This window comes from Phoca vitulina, unplaced genomic scaffold (genome assembly GCF_004348235.1).
Source record: "Phoca vitulina isolate PV1807 unplaced genomic scaffold, GSC_HSeal_1.0 scaffold20, whole genome shotgun sequence".
Lineage (NCBI taxonomy): Eukaryota > Metazoa > Chordata > Mammalia > Carnivora > Phocidae > Phoca > Phoca vitulina.
Window position 1 is genome coordinate 8,483,480 of NW_022589723.1, and position 19,341 is coordinate 8,502,820.

At 39.5% G+C, this 19,341-nt stretch overlaps 1 protein-coding gene across 3 annotated transcripts in view; it reads right to left on the bottom strand.

Annotated features, from left to right (window-relative positions):
* FSIP1 (fibrous sheath interacting protein 1) overlaps nucleotides 1-19,341 on the bottom strand; it is a 193,792-nt gene that overhangs the window by 139,208 nt on the left and 35,243 nt on the right. For 2 of the 3 annotated variants that reach the window (XM_032417302.1, XM_032417304.1), the window contains 4 exons: nucleotides 18,242-18,343; nucleotides 14,916-15,040; nucleotides 11,846-11,956; nucleotides 2,933-3,091 (listed from right to left, as the gene is read on the bottom strand). In XM_032417302.1, the coding sequence (XP_032273193.1) occupies nucleotides 2,933-3,091; nucleotides 11,846-11,956; nucleotides 14,916-15,040; nucleotides 18,242-18,343 (497 nt within the window). The remainder of the gene's footprint in view (nucleotides 1-2,932; nucleotides 3,092-11,845; nucleotides 11,957-14,915; nucleotides 15,041-18,241; nucleotides 18,344-19,341) is intronic. The other variant, XM_032417303.1, reaches the window with a different exon arrangement.

Sequence of the window (19,341 nt, forward strand, 5' to 3'; positions counted from 1 at the left end):
TTCCCAAGAAAAACTAGAAATGTAGACATTTATATGAATTCACCCAATTCTGAAATGTTGCCTAAAAAAAAATTGTAAGCCCTATGCGGGCTAAAGGAAACCCATGTGTGAGTCAAATTTGCCATGCAGGCCACCAATTCTCAACCTCGTGCTGTATAATGGCGGTCTTCTCTGGGCCCCTGGCCCCTTCTGCCTCATTCACTAGTTCCTCATCCTCCTCCGGTCCCTCTCTTGTGGAACTGGACTTGCCTGATATTCCTTCGGGATGCGCTTTCTCTCGCTCCCTGGAAGCACCACAGCACTTTGCTTCTATAGCTTTCTGTTGTGCTCACCTATGTCGTCTTGTACCACATGTATATAAAAGGAAAGGAAAGGTGTTCCTTAAGTCACTTATTATAGTAACATCATTGGTTGAGTTTTGTGTCAGACACGGTGCTTAGCACTTTACACAAATCCACTCAAACACCCTTTAAAAGAGCCCTAAAGAATAGTATTATTATTACCGGATAGACAAGGAAACTAGGGTTCTGGGTGCTTCTAATTAATGCCCGAGGCCTCAAAGCTAGTCAGTGGAGGAGTCAGAACTCGAAGTGAGGCTTTTTGACTCCACAGTTCTACGTTCGCCTGCCTTGTCTGTCAGTGCCCTACAATTCCTACAGTGAGCACTTGATTAATATTGCAGAATCAGTTGCTGAAAAACAGAAATTCATATTCCACTTGAAAGACATTCTTTCATAAGGAGCACAGAGGAAAAATTACTGATGAGTTAATGGTTTGCAGAAGGGTTAAAAATAAAAATAATGTGAATATGCACTATGAATATTTGTGGTTCAGCAACAGATTGGAGCCCATTCATCAACTGCACAGATATGCAAGGTTGAACCGAGATACTTTTCAGTCTATTTATCCAAAAAGGATTCCAATCCAAAAATAATATCTGCAAAATAATTTGCCATGTCAGCATTTCTGGCTTGAAAATTCAGTGTGCAATGCTGGTTTTAGTTAGAAATGAGGAAATGCCAAGATGAAATTGAACAAACGCTCAAAAGACAATTTTTTTGCATGCAAGAACCATTAATTAATTCTTTTCATCAACTATGATGTTACATTTCTGTTTCTGCATCCAGTGGGAGTCCCAAAATGCAGTTTTCTCTTTTCTCTCTAACCATATGTTGTTTCACATAAAAACACATAATCTCAGTATGTGACAATCAAGTAATATACCGGTTTTCCCTTTTAGTATTTTTTAAATATTTTTCTGAACTATAAATGTGAACTCTGAAAATGTGATTTAAATGACAATGACAGAATCTTACCATAGTCACTTTAGTTAAGCCCTAACAGCTAAACAAATCTCTAAATTCTCCATCTCTCCTTAAAGAATAACGTTTGACTGCCATGAAAAAGGTTATTTTCTATCTATAGGATCATTACTCAGCTTTGAGATCTCAACTACCCTTGAAATCCAGTAACAATAACAACAACAAAATCAGTTGTAACACAAAAAGAACAAAGAGTATCCCTGAACAATTTTATTTCCCCATCTTGGATTCCTGCTTTTGGGAAATGACACCCAGTAACATAAATAAACGAGTGGCATAACTGGTGTCAAAGTCCTGGGGTACATTTGGGTGGGGCCAGAGATTCCGATTCTGTTTTCCAAGAACTCTTATCCCAATCCAGAAATGAGTGGTTTCCACTACCACCACCCGTGCTGTATAAAGGGCTCAGAAGCAGCTGTGCCTGGCCCTTGCGAACATAAGCTAAGGAAGCCGACCTGGCTCCATAAAGGTTTTGCCAGTGACCAAACTTTCTTTGGAACATCTTAACACTCCTCTTTTCCCTTGAAGCAGTTTCAAATGGCCCAAAGCCAGATCCCCAACCTTCAATCGATGGCTTCGAGACTCACTATAAAGCAGAATTATTACCTATAGAACATTTATTTTTAAATCTTTTTTAGGACCAAAAAAGTCACATGCATCTAAGACTGTACAGAAACTGATTTGGTAAAATGCCTACAAAACTGGTAGAGGTAGAATAACAAAAGACCAGCCATTTTCTCTTTGGGTGAAAACTACTACCCGACCCCAAGCTAGATCTCATGAAGCACTGAGGGGAGAAAAACAGAATTTTACTTTTACAAAGCTGCCGTTACTCTTCTGTTTTTCTACACAGGAAATTGTAAAAGAATATTTGAGAGAGCTAGCAAGAGAGGTAACACATACATTTCAAAATCCTCATAAGAGAGAAGCCATCAACAACGTAATGAGCTTCACTGCTTGATGTTAAATTAAAAGAAGAATCTGGCAGTGTAAGAGACAAGCAGTTGCCATTGCTGATACCTAGAACCAGAGAAATGAAGAGAAATAAGGCTCTCAAAGGACAAAAGAGCGCTTTATCAGTTTTCTTTCCTATCCTGTCTCCTGATCATGATCAAGAATTAGCTTAAATCAGGGCACCTGGGTGGCTCAGTTGGTTAAGCAACTGCCTTTGGCTCAGGTCATGATCCTGGAGTCCCTGGATCGAGTCCCGCATCGGGCTCCCTGCTCAGCAGGGGGTCTGCTTCTCCCTCTGACCCTAACCCCTCTCATGTGCTCTCTCTCATTCTCTCTCTCAAATAAATAAATAAAATCTTTAAAAAAAAAAAAAAGAATTAGCTTAAATCAGAAAGACATAATAACATGAAAATAAATATTTCCTAAGTGACGCCTCCCAGCAAATTACCAACTGAAAGAAAAATGAAGAGGAAGTGAAGTCACCAAAGAAAAATACACGCAATACACACACTTTACTATTAGTATCACTGCATTTGTAGTCATGGAAAAAACATTTGGGAAGAAACCTCTTCAGGTAACAAGCAGATTGTCAAATTCTGTGAACTAGCTTTAGCACACAAACCTGAACAGTCTGTATGCTCTTAAACTAAATCTACCTGATCACTCTGGTTTTCAAGTCCTGGAGAAAAGCTGGAAGTTGTTGGTGAGGCTGCAGAAAGTTCTTGGAGCTTTGAGTCAATTTCAGCAAGCTGCTGGTGCTGGGTGATCGCAAGTGTGTATCCTTCTCCTGGGACCAGCCAGCCAGACTGATGGCCCTAAGAGGAAACAAGGGTCACCAGGTCATTCCCATGTTATGTTTTTCCAAAATACACCTTTCAGACTGCCACACCAATGCTCATCACACACACGCACACACCCCAAGACAATACCAAAAAAAAAAAAAAAAAAACCCACAAAATTAACATTGGGATAGTGAAAGAAAAAAATTAGTTTATGGTTTCATTATCTGCCAAATCTGTATAAAGTATATCCTATATTTTGTAGGTTTTTTCCCCTATGGAATAAATCTCTTGGCCTCACAGTCTGGTTCTTACAGCATTCTCCTTTCTCCACTTTGAAAACGTGGTTTGTGATACATTGAATAAGAAATCATGTTTACCCTATAATGGACATGGTATTTCCAAGATTTGTCCCTGAAAGGTAACATAGGGTCTATAAATGCAGTTGTTTGGGTTTCATAAGTTTAACTGGTCATCTAACTCCTTATTCAACTACCACTTGTTTCATAATGGGTTAAAACCCATTCATAACATTCATTCAAAAATCTTATACTGAGCACCCACTGTGCATAGGCATTACACTGGGCACTGGTGACTCAATATGAATCTCATAAGCTCTGCCCTCAAGGAGTTCTGTCTTTTTGCAGCAAAGATTTTAACAAGGTATGAAGAGTGCTGGTGAGCTCAAGGTGCCATGGGGACCAGGAAGGGTCAGCTAACCTTTGTGGACAGGAAGAAGCAGAGAGATAAAATGGTTGGAGAAGGCTTCCTGCAGGAAATAATCAATCTTCATCACATCTTAATCAAGGAAACAACATGATTGTCTATGCATTTTAAAACTGGAGCTGGTAGGGTGCCTGGGTGGCTCCGTTGGTTAATCATCCAACTCTTTCTTGATTTCAGGTCAGGTCATGGTCTCAGGGTTGTGGGATCGAGTGCCATGTTGGGCTCTGTGCTTAGCACAGAATCTGCTTGTCCCTCTTGCCTCTACTCCTCCCCCTGTGCACACATGCATGCTCCCTCTCTTTCTCTGTCTCTAAAATAAATAAATTAAATCTTTAAAACTGCAGCTAGTGAGGGCAAGACTGGAAGCAGCAAACCCAGTTAAGATGCAAAAGCCCAGGCGCCTGGGTGGCTCAGTCGGTTGGGCAGCCAAGTCTTGATTTGGGCTCAGGTCATGGTCTCAGGGTCCTGGGATCGAGCTCAAGGATTCTCTCTCTCTCTCTCTCCCTCCACCCCTCCCCCCACTCACATGCATGTGTGTGTGCTCTCTCTCTCAAATAAATAAATCTTTTTTAAAAAAAAAAGGAAACAAAAGCCATAATCTAGAACTAAAGTGATGAGCACCTAAACTAAGGAATACAGAACACAGGACAGATTCCAGAGATATTTAGGAAGTAGAATTTGCAGAATCTGGAGATAATTTGATAGAAGAGTGAAAGGAGGAGTAAGGATCAAAGATAAAAACCAAAATCTGGACTTTGAGAACTAGGGGTATAGTGGTCATATTGACCAAATGAGGGAATACTGTAATAGGCTCAAGGAGGAAAATGACAAATTCTGTTTGGGACCTTTTGATATTCACAGATGTCCCTAGGATATCTACAGATTATGTTAGGTAGTTAAATATATTTGTCTGAAGTTCAAGATAGAGACCTAGATTGGAAATAAGTATTTTGGACTCACCCACATATCTACAGCAGCTCAAACCTTGAACCATGGGAATGGAGGAGGTCACCCAGAGAAACGTGTAATACAAGGACAGAAGAATCATGAAAACACAAAGAATAAAGGGACAAATGGAGGGCAAGGAAGTTTAAGAATTTCATACACATTGGTTTCATGACTCTAATACCAGGAATCAATCCCTAGGCAGTAACCAGAAGAGATACATGTAAAAATTTACACAGCAATAATTACATGTCTCCCCCTGACCCCAGCATCCAATCTCCCTTCCTGTTTCAGTGAAACCAAACACTGCATGAGCCTTAGTAGGAGACAGGTCCCCACCAGACACCTCTTCTGCCCACCCACTGCCATCAGGAAGACAAGCAAATGACTTAGAATTAGCCAGGCAGAAGTCAACATCCTGGACTTTGACTCTTGAGGGAAAGAGAGAGATACAAAGATGTAGGGGAAGTGGGACAGTAATTAATGGTGACAGCAGTAACCTTGGGGACCTAGTGTTGGTAGCAGTCAGGGTGGCAGCAGTGATCATCTAGTGGGGGTGTCTGGTGGCTATGATGCAGCCCTTAACCAGCCTGTTTCTAGGGAGTTTCTATAGCCATGTTTCTGGGTACCTTGATATCTGCCAAACTTCTCACCAAGTCTGTGGGCTATCCAACTCTCCCAATACATTTATTCTGTCTTTTTTTTTCATTGAAGTCCATCTCTGTTTCTTGCAACCCAGAACACTGACCCATACGTTTTTGCTATGTCATTTATAGTAAAGAATAATTGCGAAAAATCCAAATGTCTAAGAACAGGGAAAAGTGAATAGATTGTAGTATATCCATACAAGGATATGATATAGTAATAAACATTTTAAATACACTTGTGAGTTGGCATATGAAAGTTATTATATATCATTATAAAAAATAATATTTAATTAGTCACAAATAAGAAACTCCAATTAATTTTTCCTAAATAAAAGGGATATAAATACCGTATATCTAAATGAGAAATAATGAGTCACCAAAAAATGGAATCAATGACTAAATATTTGGTCGATAAATTTTAAATTTTTGTTTGAATGGAATTCTTTTTTAATGACACTGGAAATAAAAGAGCATGTCAGATTAAATTCAACAGAAATGTAAATGTTTAATGCACTATTCTGCCACAGAGGGAAATTATATGTAATATGTAGTAGATGGTATCATGTTTTTCCATCTACCACCTTCTAGAGTGGGTCCTGCCTTGTTAATTTACAAGATTTTAGAGAATAGTTAATTACTAAAGTTAAAAAAAATATATACATTTTAATGTATTTTAAGAAATTGAGGGTTAGCAGCACCAGATCAGATATAGGATACTGAACTGAATCCTCTAACTATGAGAGGAAAAGGAGGTGAAGTTAAGAAAACAAAATAAATCTAGGGACACCTGAGTGGCTCAGTCAGTTGAGCATCTGCCTTTGGCTTGGGTCATGATCCCAGGGTCCTGGGACCAAGTCCCACGTCCAACTCCCCACTCAGTGGGGAGCCTGCTTCTCCCTCTCCCTCTGCCTGCCACTCCAACTGCTTGTGCTCTCTCTCTCTCTGTCAAATAAATAAATAAAATCTTTAAAAAAAAAAAAAAAAAAGAGGTGCGCCTGGGTGGCTCAGTCTGCCTTTGGCTCAGATCATGATCCCAGGGTCCTGGGATCCAGCCCTGCATCGGGCTCCCTGCTCAGCAGGAACCTGCTTCTCCCTCTCCCACTCCCCCTACTTGTGTTCCCTCTCTCGTTGTGTCTCTGTCTGTCTGTCAAATAAATAAATAAATCTTTAAAAAAATAAAAATTTTAAAATTTTAAAAAAGAAAACAAAATAAATCTAATCAATGAAATATTAAATAAGATGTCAAAAAAAGGTCCAAACACTGTCAGTAGTCATAATAAATTTGAATAAATTAAATATCCTCATTAAAAGATTAAGAATAAGGAAATAATAACAAAACATAAAGAAACAAACACATAACAGCAACAACAAAAATCCAACTATATGGTATTTGTAAACAATCTACCTAAAAATCAAAGTAAATGATAGAAAAGAGTTTAAAATAAAGAGAGGGACAAGACACAAATACTAACAAAAATAATACATAAAAGGCAATATTTAATAACAAAAATTCACGGTTAAATCCTTCCTGGGTAGATCTACCCATGCCCTAGTTTGGAACCCAGAGAATCAGTGGCTAACAGCTTACCTAACTTCATAATTAATAACAAAACCAGGAATGAGATGCAGGTCCCTTAAGTCTTACTGTTAATAAAAATTTTTTAAAAAGTCTTACTGTTATCTTAGCTTTTGTTAACAAAATAATTTACCATAAATTCTAAAGCTAAAGTATTTCCAAATTCTGTGGGAAGTTAGCAGTTTGCCTTACCTACTTCTCGCCCCTGCTTCAGAGAACACACCAGATGTTCTGAGGCCTGGCTATCTATCCTCTGCCTTGTCAGGGGGTCTTCCTGGGCATCTCGCCAGCCCCAGACATAGCAACACCTTCCTAAGTTCCTAGACACAGCCCCTGCTGGGCCTGCAACCTCTCAGGAAAGAATATTTCGAGGTTGTAGTCTGTGAGGCTCTATAGATTTGCCTGTGGTTTGGGGTGAGGGCGGCAGGTAGCAACTTTGTTTGCCTACACAGAACTTTTTTAAATGAAATAAGTTGTCAACATTTAAAAGAGCAGTATTTCCCATAAAAATCTGAATTTCTAGCTTCTCTACATTGGAGGATCAGCCCTGGGCTGAGATTTCCATGCTGCAGCTGCCAGCTGAGGTGGAATGTGGGCCGCCGAGAACTGGCATGCCCTCCCCCACTGGCCACAGGTCCTGTTGCTCACACCAGCTTGTGTCCCTACAGCAAAAACGACCCTCTGCCCCTACATATCTGAGGCCAGTCTAGATGCAGAACCCGAGACAGGGATTCTTGTTTAAGTGACTTATTGAAGGAGCTCCCTCAGAAGAAGCGGTGTGAGGGAAGCAGGCGAGGACAAGGGAAACACAACCAGGCAAGTTCGTGGTCTCAGCTGAGGCCCGGATGAGCCCTGGGGACGCTCTGGGGGGGACACTGCACCACAGAGCCAAGCCCGTCTTGAGTTGGGAGGGGGTGGGAGTGGAGAGGGGGTGCTATCCGAGGCTGTTGGGCTCCCAGGTAGCCCACGGCCATGCTCCAGGGAAGGAGGCAGCTGTGCAGCCTCGGCCCGGGGCAGGTGGAGGGAGGCACAGAAGGTACCAGGTAAAAGGGATCTGGGCGGGATGCCAGCAGCCTTCACTCCGTCATGTCCCTATTAAACATGTGGAAATAAAACTAGATGACAGGGCTAGGCGCTTCAAGGTACCCAGGAGAATGCATTTCTTTGTGTAAGTAAAGGATATTGCTGTAAGTTAGTACGCAAACAAGGGCAAATGCTAAACACTGCACTGCTCATCTGACCTGCTCATGCCCTATACACACTCACACTTGAACCCTGGACTGTATGCTGTTCCCCTCCTTGGACTCTTCAGGGACCTGGATGCTCAAGGGCGGGAGCAGGATGGTGTTCTTTAGGGTTACTGAAGACGACACCAAAATATCCTGGAGCCAGCTTAGGGATAATAAGAAATGTCCAAAATAAAAGGACACAGAGAAACACATTTATATGTCATCAGTGACTAAGCGCTATTACATCTCAAACAGAGGTTATTATTGTGATAGCTAATGTGTAGTCACTCTTACAGTGACATCAGATAATCCTCTGAGAGTCAAAAACAGATTGACCAAGAATAAATCTGAAAAATTCAATAAACATAAATTTGTAAAACAGGATTTTTTAAATCAGAAAATATTGTCCCAGAATTTTAAAATTTACTGCAAATTTGTGCAAATGGGCCAATAACATGATAAAAAATAAAAAGTAAGGAAGAACAAATATTGTGAAAATGTCTATGCTACCTAGAGCAATCTACACATTTAATGCAATCCCTATCAAAATACCATCCACTTTTTTCAAAGAAATGGAACAAATAATCCTAAAATTTGTATGGAACCAGAAAAGACCCCGAATAGCCAGAGGACTGTTGAGAAAGAAAAGCAAAGCTGGTGGCATCACAATTCCGGACTTCCAGCTCTATTACAAAGCTGTCATCATCAAGACAGTATGGTACTGGCACAAAAACAGACACACAGATCAATGGAACAGAATAGAGGGCCCAGAAATGGATCCTCAACTCTATGGTCAACTAATCTTCGACAAAGCAGGAAAGAAGGTTCAATGGGAAAAAGTCTCTTCAACAAACGGTGTTGGGAAAATTGGACAGCCACATGCAGAAGAATGAAACTGGACCATTTCCTTACACCGCACACAAAAATAGACTCAAAATGGATGAAAGACCTTAAATGTGAGACAGGAGTCCATCAAAATCCTAAAGGAGAACACAGGCAGCAACCTCTTTGACCTCAGCCACAGCAACTTCTTCCTAGAAACATCGCCAAAAGCAAAGGAAGCAAGGGCAAAAATGAACTATTGGGACTTCATCAAGATAAAAAGCTTTTGCACAGCAAAGGAGACAGTCAACAAAACCAAAAGACAGCTGATAGAATGGGAGAAGATATTTGCAAATGATATATCAGATAAAGGGCTAGTATCCAAAATCTATAAAGAACTTAACAAACTCAACACCCAAAGAACAAATGATCCAATCAAGAAATGGGCAGAAGACATGAACAGACATTTCTTCAAAGAAGACATCCAAATGGCCAACAGACACATGAAAAAGTGCTCAACGTCACTCAGCATCAGGGAAATATAAATCAAAACCTCAATGAGATACCACTTCACACCAGTCAGAATGGCTAAAGTTAACAAGTCAGGAAACCACAGGTGTTGGCGAGGATGCGGAGAAAGGGGAACCCTCCTACTCTGTTGGTGGGAATGCAAGCTGATGCAGCCACTCTGGAAAACAGTATGGAGGTTCCTCAAAAAGTTGAAAATAGAGCTACCCTATGACCCAGGAATTGCACTACTGGGTATTTACCCCAAAGATACAAATGTAGTGATCTGAAGGGGTACATGCACCCCAATGTTTATAGCAACAATGTCCACAATAGCCAAACTATGGAAAGAGCCAAGATGTCCATCAACAGACGAATGGATAAAGAAGATGTGGTATATATATATATATATACACAATGGAATATTATGCAGCCATCAAAAAAGGGAAATCTTGCCATTTGCAATGACGTGGATGGAACCAGAGGGTATTATGCTAAGTGAAATAAGTCAATCAGAGAAAGACAAGTATCATATGATTTCACTGATATGAGGAATTTGAGAAACAAGACAGAGGATCATAGGGGAAGGGAGGAAAAAATGAAACAAGACAAAATCAGAGAGGAAGACAAACCATAAGAGACTCTTAATCTCAGGAAACAAACGGTTGCTGGAGTGGTGGGGGTGGGAGAGATGGGGTGGCTGGGTGATAGACACTGGGGAGGGTATGTGCTATGGTGAGCACTGTGAATTGTGTAAGACTGATGAATCACAGACCTATACCTCTGAAACAAATAATACATTTTATGTTTAAAAAAAAAAAAGAAGAAGAAGATAGTAGGAAGGGAAAAATGAAGGGGGGGAATCGGAGGGGGAGACGAACCATGAGAGACTATCGACTCTGAGAAACAAACTGAGGGTTTTAGAGGGGAGGGGGCTGGGGGGATGTGTTAGCCTGATGATGGGTATTAAAGAGGGCACGTATTGCATGGAGCACTGGGTGTTACATGCAATGAATCATGGAGCACTACATCAAAAACTAATGATGTAATGTATGGTGACTAACATAACATAATAGAATAAAATTAATTTAAAAAAATAAATAAATAATCGGGTGCCTGGGTGGCTCAGTCGTTAAGCGTCTGCCTTCGGCTCAGGTCATGGTCCTGGGTCCTGGGATCGAGCCCCGCATCGGCAGGGAGCCTGCTTCTCCCTCTCCCACTCCCCCTGCTTGTGTTCCCTCTCTTGCTGTGTCTCTCTCTGTCAAATAAATAAATAAAATCTTTTAAAAAAATTTTTTAATAATTAATTAATTAATTAAAAAATTTTTAAAAACCAATGATGTAATGTATGGTGACTAACATAATAATATAAAATGAAAAAAAAAACCAGAAGAATGTACAAAGAAGAAGTGGTATATGTACACAATGGAATATTATGCAGCCATCAAAAAAAGGAAATCTTGCCATTTGCAACGATGTGGATAGAACTAGAGGGTATTATGCTAAGTGAAATAAGTCAATCAGAGAAAGACAATTATCATATGATCTCACTGATATGAGGAATTTGAGAAACAAAACAGAGGATCATAGGGGAAGGGAGGGAAAAATGAAACAAGACAAAATCAGAGAGGGAGACAAACCATAAGAGACTCAATCTCAGGAAACAAACTGAGGGTTGCTGGAGTGGAGGGGGGTGGGAGGGATGGGGTGGCTGGGTGATGGACACTGGGGAGGGTATGTGCTATGGTGAGCACTGTGAATTGTGTAAGACTGATGAATCACAGACCTGTATCCCTGGAACAAATAATACATTATATGTTAATTAAAAAAATAAAGAAAAAAAAAGTAAGAAGTGTAGTCTCCCATCCAAGTACTAACCTGGCCCAACCCTGCTTAGCTTCCAAGATCAGACAAGATTAGGCATGTTTTTGCAGTGGCTGGAGCTGGAGAGTATTATGCTAAGTAAAATAAATCAGTGAGAAAAAGACAAATACCATATTAATCATTCATAGGTGGGATTTAAGAAACAAAACAAATGAACATTGGGGGGAGAGGCGAACCATAAAACAGACTCTTAACAACGGAGAACAAACTGAGGGTTGATGGGGGGATGGTTTAAATAGGTGATGGGGATTAAGGAGGGCACATGCTGTGATGAGCACCGGGTATTGGGTGTTGTATGTACATGATGAATCACTAAGGCCTATACCTGAAACTAATATTACATGCTGTGTTAACTAACTGGAATTTAAATAAAAAATTGAAACTACAAAAAAAGAAGAAGAAGAAGAAGAAGAAGAAGAAGTGTAGAGGTCATTGAATATCGAAGCTTACATACCTCAGGACAGGACAGCCCCGAATCTCTGTCATCTAAGTCCTTCAAAAGTTCAGTCAGCCTTTTCCTCTCTCTGTCAACCATAACCACTGGCTTTCCTGAATCCTTGGCCAACTACAGAATGTATTAATAAAAAATAGTAAATACTCAAGACAATTCATAGTTCAGGAAAATAAAAATGGGAACTGAGGCTTTTATAGCACAGATACACTAAGGTAAAATCTGTGGGATTAGGCATTTTTCATTTTTGAGGTAGTTTTCTTTTAGGCCAAATTGTTGCTGTAAGTCCATTCTCCAAGTAAAGATACTCCTACTATAAGCAGACCTTCATGTTAGCCATTTCAACAAACATTTTATTTAAAATATAAAATAAAACAAACATGGGCAGTTTGCAAACCTCTTTTTATATAATATTTATCAATGTAATAACGTATTTGCTGAGGTATTTGGGAGGAATCTTCTTGCCACTTCCTACATGACATGGATCTATTGAATGAAATTGCTTTTATTTTTTTTTTTGATCTGTGATTTTGTTTTTAATTATTTGAAGTCTTATCACATAATTTTCAAATTTGTGCTGATGGTATATTTCCTCAACTTTAATCCTTCTAATGAGTTGGTAAAAGCACCATTACCAATCATGCATATGTGGTAATTCTACAGTTATGTTTTCAAAAAGCTGTTTAAAAGACAATCCTGAATTATAACTTCCTCTGACTTAGTGAAGAATTCACAAGCCAAGGTTTGCTACTGTATCCTGTCACAATGAATTCTAAAAGTATCTGATGTTATAGATCATCAATAAAATGCGAGAAGTGTTAAATATTCTTGGTTTAATATTATACATTAACCACATGAAAATGCCTTTCACTAAGCAAAAGGCAACATTTTAGATGCAGGGAATTTTAATTAAATTGGCAGAGTTAAGACCAAAAAGAGAGGGGCGCCTGGGTGGCTCAGTCGGTTGGACGTCTGCCTTTGGCTCAGGTCATGATCCTGGAGTCCCGGGATCAAGCCCCACATCAGGCTCCCTGCTCGGCAGGGGGTCTGCTTCTCCCTCTGCCCCTCACCCCGCTTGTGTTCTCTCTCTCTCTCAAATAAATAAAATCTTTATTAAAAAAGACCAAAAAGAGAAAGTGGACATTGCCAGCTTATCTTCAGTCCTTGCCTTTAACAAGCTAATGAACACGATGTGAAACACAGCGGAGTCTTGCTGTTCTGTGAGATAGTGAAGGGATTTCCTCTGTATTTAAATAAACCTAACAGTTATATAAATCTCAATAGAAAACCCATCTCCTCCAGGTTTAGGGATGGCATTTACCATCTCTGTGAAAAGTTGAACATTACCAGCCGATTCCAATCATCTTTCTAGAAGGGGAAAACAGTAACAGCACTGGCTGAACCAGAATTACTATCGAAGTTCAAAAAGCTGATCATATGCATTTAACCACAAGCCAATCTTATTTCAATCAGGACTGTCCAAAAGAAATATCCCATCAGCCATTCATGATCTGAGTTCTGGTGTATGAGATCATTCTAAATACGGTACACAGAGAAGAAGTCATGAGACAGTCTTGTTTTGCAAGGCCGTGACCAACTGTTGTGCCTTAGAAGCTATCGAGTCTGCCCGTTTTCCCCTGTCTTCCTAATGCCAGTGAAGATCGGTTTTGTTCCAGGGATGTGCTTCTTGAGATTCTCCAAATAGTCCATCGGTGTCTCCTCTCCCCAAGTGCTGCCTTTGTTCTTGTTGGCATCCAGGTAAGAAAATCCAGGGGCCTGCCCTGTGTTTCACCCAAACAGACCACGGAGATTTGGCCCAGTCTCGTGCTTCCCTCCCTTTCCCACCATATGGCACTAGGCACGCTTTGGAACAAAACTCTTCTTGTCCTTCTCAACATCACCCATTTCAAAATCGCTCTCCCATCACACCCAAAATGAAGGTGCCCGCTTGCAAGCCAGACGTCCCACTCTCTCCTAAATGAACTTGCTTTTAAATTTCAAGACTGTCATAGCAGGACTTTGAATAAAGAGTCAGCTACTATTGTTAAAAGGGGAAGAGGGAGAGTCATGGTGGGGCAGCTGTCTATGTCAGCAAGAACCTGGCTATGAGAAAAACGCTATCGCTCTTGGAAAAATGAAATAAATCAACATGGGCCAGTGCAAAGAGATCAAGTTGGAGAGGGTTTCCTTCAGATCAGAGAAACATGAAGAGAGAAAGTGAGAGTCCCGGAGGCCAGTTCTGGCAGTGGCGCGTTGATCCATGAATCCAATCTGCCTGGAAATGAAGTGCCAACTGTGGAAGGAGAATCAGGCTTGAACTGGGAGGAATTATGTAACCCTCTCCTCTTGTGAATAACTTCACACTCACCTAGTAACTCATCTAGTAACTGCCTGGGTGGTTTGTCACAAGCCTTCTGTCCACTGCACCTACATTTCTTGTTGTAAATTAGTTAATCAGCATTCTGGTCTAATAGAGGAGCCCCTTTGCCCTGGGTTAGTCCGCCTTGAGGACATACCAAGTCAGGCTGTAGGGTCTGAAAGACCAAGGTTGAGCCCCTGAAGCAGGGAGCTAATCAAGGCAAGTGACAAGTGACAGGCTTCCTGGAGGCTCAGCTGGAGGGGGCAAGGGGCAGACAACCCGTTGGCCTCTCCAGCTCTGCCAGGAGAATATTCCATGCAAATTTCTAAATGCACCATCTATAAACTCAGTCTCATGACTTTAAAAAGCCAATTTTACTAATACGCAATTTAAAATCTGGGAAACACTGTCTGAAGCTATTATCTAAATAAATGTGTTTCAAACTGCAGGAACCAGATTCATTTCTGGGTAGTGAAATAAACATACTGAATTGCAGCTAGCTTTTTTAAAAGGGGTATAATAAGATAGGATGGAATAAAAAATAGTGAAGTTAGGTACTGTCCATAAAACTTTTCTTTAAACATTTTTTTGATCATGATTCATGTATATGTAATTGAAATAGTATATATAACTGAAAGACCGTGAACACAACTATTTTCATTTTCATAACTCATTTAATCCCACATCCTGATTTCTAAATTTCTAAGTACATACCTCAATGTTGCGCTTAATAAAATCCTGGCTGTGTTTACCCCTGAGCTCAGTCTTTTCTGTATCTGAAAAAGGTTTCTTTTCTGCTTTGATCAATGACTCGTTTCCTCCCACATCGTAGGTAAAATCTAATATTAAAAAAGTTCAAAGTTTTTCATAATTATAATTGTCCATTATGCTAAAATTTTAAATTTAAGCATACATTAAATATATATATACATTAAATATATAAGAAATAAAGCAAACATTAAAATATATAAGCATACATTAAAATATATAAGAAATAAAACACATGGGCGCCTGGGTGGCTCAGTTGGTTAAGCAACTGCCTTCGGCTCAGGTCATGATCCTGGAGTCCCGGGATCGAGTCCCACATCGGGCTCCCTGCTCAGCTGGGGGTCTGCTTCTCCCTCTGACCCTCTTCCCTCTCGTGCTCTCTGTCTCTCCTTCTCTCTCTCTCAAATAAATAAATAAAATCTTTTAAAAAAAAAAGAAATAAAACACATATAGAATAACTTCTAAATTCCAAATCCAGAAACCTAATATATAGGGAGATTTATTCTTATGGAAAAAGATGTGATACACACACACACACACACACACACACACACACACACACACTAGAATATTACTCAGCCATAAAAAAGAGAAAGATCTTGCCATTTGTGACAACATGGATAAACCTAGAGGGTATTATGCTAAGTGAAATGAGTCAGACTGAGGAAGACAATTACCATATAATTTCACTCATAGGTGGAATCTAAAAAGCAAAAGAAATGGGTAAATAAGGAAACAAAAGGCAGAATCATACCTATAGGGTGGGGGGATGGGTTAGCCCGGTGATGGGCATTAAAGAGGGCACATATTACATGGAGCACTGGGTGTTATACGCAAACAATGAATCATGGAACACTACATCAAAAACTAATGATGTAATGTATGGTGACTAACATAACATAATAAAAAAAAAAAAGAATCATACCTATAAATACAGAGAGCAAAACAATGGCTGCCAGAGGGGAGAAGTTTGAGGAGATGGGCCAAATGGGTGAAGGGGAGTGGCACACCCAGGCTTCCAGTTAGGGAATGAATAAGTCACGGGGATGAAAGGCACGGCATAAGGAACATAGTCAGTGGTATCATAACAGTGTTGCATGGTGACAGAGGGGAGCTGCACTTGTGGTGAGCATGGATTACCGTGTAAACTCGCTGAGTCACTATGTTGTAACCTGAAAAGTGTAAAATGTGTGTCAACTATACTCCAATGAAGCTAATTAATTAATACAGTATATTTTATCTCAGTTTTTATATGAAACAAAATTTTCCCTAAAGACTAGAGTCACTTCCTGCTATTCTATTAATATGCCATCACCCTCTCTGAACAGTAACTTTTTGTTCAAACCTGTCTTTTAAGCAAAGTCTGCGCACAAGGGTCCTGGAGGTTCGACATCCCATCGGCACAAACCCTGAGAGCTCATCTCAGTTTGTCACTTTTCTCAACCTTTGAAAAGAGGCCTGAGTCAACTTCTGAGGTGTTCAGACCCTGGGTGCTCAAAACAAGGGTAAGAAAAATACTTATGGACTCTTATTCCCTTTATTATATATCTTGTTTTTACTGTGGTCACGTTTAAAGCATTTAAAACAAGATCATGTGACCACTTCTTTAAAGCTCTGAGAACAGGCATAAAGAAGAGTCTTCTTAAACGACAAATGGAGTCCACCCTACAAAAGAGGATAAATTACCACATTAAAATCCAAAAGGGAAAAACAGCAGCCAGTAGCTCAATCCAGACAAGGTTTACTTAAGTTATCTTTGTTTTATAAAAGAGGGTATGTCAATAAGAAGGATTAAGGGAGCTAGTCAGTTGGTATATTTATAGCTAGTTACCAAAGATTCAATACAAATTTAGTAATTAAAGAATATATTTTGATAATAATTGCTGGAAAGGACCAGGAAAAGGGTAAGATCTCTGGATGTAAATTCTTTTCAAAAAAAATAAATTTGAGTAAGAATGAAGTTTCACTCAAATTTAAGTTACAAGTTTCTAGGCAAATCTATCTGTATTTTATCACTGGGATCTTATTTATTTGATCAATAACTTTTTTTTTAAGGTTTTATTTATTTATTCATGAGAGACACACAGAGAGAGAGGCAGAGGCAGAGGGAGAAGCAGGCTCCCAAGGAGCAGGGAGCCCGATGCGGGACTCGATCCCAGGACTCCGGGACCATGACCTGAGCCAAAGGCAGATGCCTAACCATCTGAACCACTCAGGCACCCGATCAATAAAGTTTTTTAATCAACTACCAGTAGTTAAAGTATGAGGTTTTTTTTGGTGAGTGGCCTCCTCAGATATAAAATATGCAACTTTCTCCCATAATCGAAGTTGTGTATAGTCTTTTAAGTTGAAATATGAGGTTTACTCATTCAGTTTAAGTTTCATATACTCCTAAATAATACACCATTAAAATAACTCAAATTAGGGGCGCCTGGGTGGCTCAGTCGTTAAGCGTGTGCCTTCAGCTCAGGTCATGATCCCAGGGTCCTGGGATTGAGCCCCGCCTCGGGCTCCCTGCTCCGTGGGAAGCCTGTTTCTCCCTCTCCCACTGCCCCTGCTTGTGTTCCCTCTCTTGCTGTGTCTCTCTCTGTCAAATAAATAAATAAAATCTTTTAAATAAATAAATAAATAAATAAATAAATAAATAAATAAATAAATAAAATAACTCAAATTATATGCATTCATGTCTACATTTATAATAGTCTCTTAAATTGTAGTCGTCTGGTCAGAACTGTCTCACTAGAACTGTCTTCTCCTCTCCACCCTGGTGGTGACCAACAGTAGAAGTTGCCACGTTCCTATATTAACCCCAACCCTTGCTGGGTTGGATGAGTTGGTTGGACCAGCGGCAGGCACCTAACCCAAGCTGGATCAGTTGTTGTCTTCTCTGCAATTTTGAAATTGAGTCTCCCTCTCAATGACTAACCACAGAATTTGCTCTTGGGAATCAAAAAAGCTGTCTACCTCCAGGATTATTTCCATAAATTTTCTTTTTTGCTTAAGCTAGTTTTCTATTACTTGAAACCAGCTTTTCTTTAACTCTTTATTACATAAAATTTAAATATCCAAAAGTAGAAAGAATGGTATCATAAACCTTCAACAACTAACTTCAACAATGATTAATTTGTGACCAATCTTGTTTATCTAGAACCTTAACCTACTTTCACCTACCTCTGGATTAAATCACATCAATTATTTCATCTGTGAATATTTCTGTGTATAGCTAGTATTTTCTTGTGACAATATGCAAAATCACACAAATCGAAACATACCTTGATTGACATTCTGTATACGGTTTTCATATTCTTCTGGAGGGACTTGAGTGTGAAACACTGAGAAAAAGGTGTCTTCATGCTCATAGCGAGAAGGATCTACTGATTTAAAAAATCACTTGTTCAATATACAAAATAAGTAAGAAGTTGCCTACATGAATAGTTGTTTAAAAGGAAGATCCAACATCCTCTGCAATATTCCTCAATCCCCTCTACATACACATTTCTTAAGATGTCACTTCCAGGTAGAAATGATAATCATCTTTATACACATTAGCCGCTGAAATAAACAGCAGAAAATCAAGATAGTCAAGAAGCACTTCCCTAGGACTTCTATGCAAAGAGGATGTACAAGTGTGTGCTAAAATATCACATTAACTCTCTGGAGTTAATGTATCCAAATTCCAACATTCATAATATAGAGAATATGCACACTGAATAACTTCGTGGGTTTTTTTTCTTTTGGATCCCCAAATAAAGATTTCAGATATATGGTCATTAAGATAAAAGCATATGTTTGAAAGAGAAAACCAGGAGACTCTTAGTTAGCTTTCTTTCTTTGGGATAGCTTTGGGATTTATGCTCTTGGGCTAATACCCATAAAGAAATTAGGAAATTGTGTTTTTTTCAACTCTTCTTGTTTCAATGTAATTTATTTTATTTTCTCCTTTTAGCTAATGTAGACACTGTATATCTGTAAGAAATAGACATAACATAAACAAGTATCCTTTTCTTTTAAGTCTCCATGCCTTAACATGAGAGACTCTGCCAGGTTGTGGCCCAGAACTGTTTTTGCTTCAGAAACATGACAAGCCTGGGGATATTATAGTATCCACCACCTATCTCTGAAACAAACCTGGTTCAATCACCCTCTTAGAGATGATACAGGCAAAGGAAGTTGGCAGAAGATACATTCACCCCAACACACAAATATCACCCAATTCAAAACATACAATGTCTGAGGGTAAAAAGAAATGTATCGATTCCAATTCCCTAACTTAGAATTCAAAACAATGGAAAATCATTGGGATTGACATTACAATGCTAATCCCACATGATCTTCGATGAGTTAATCTAGCAAATCAGTGGTGTAAACCTTG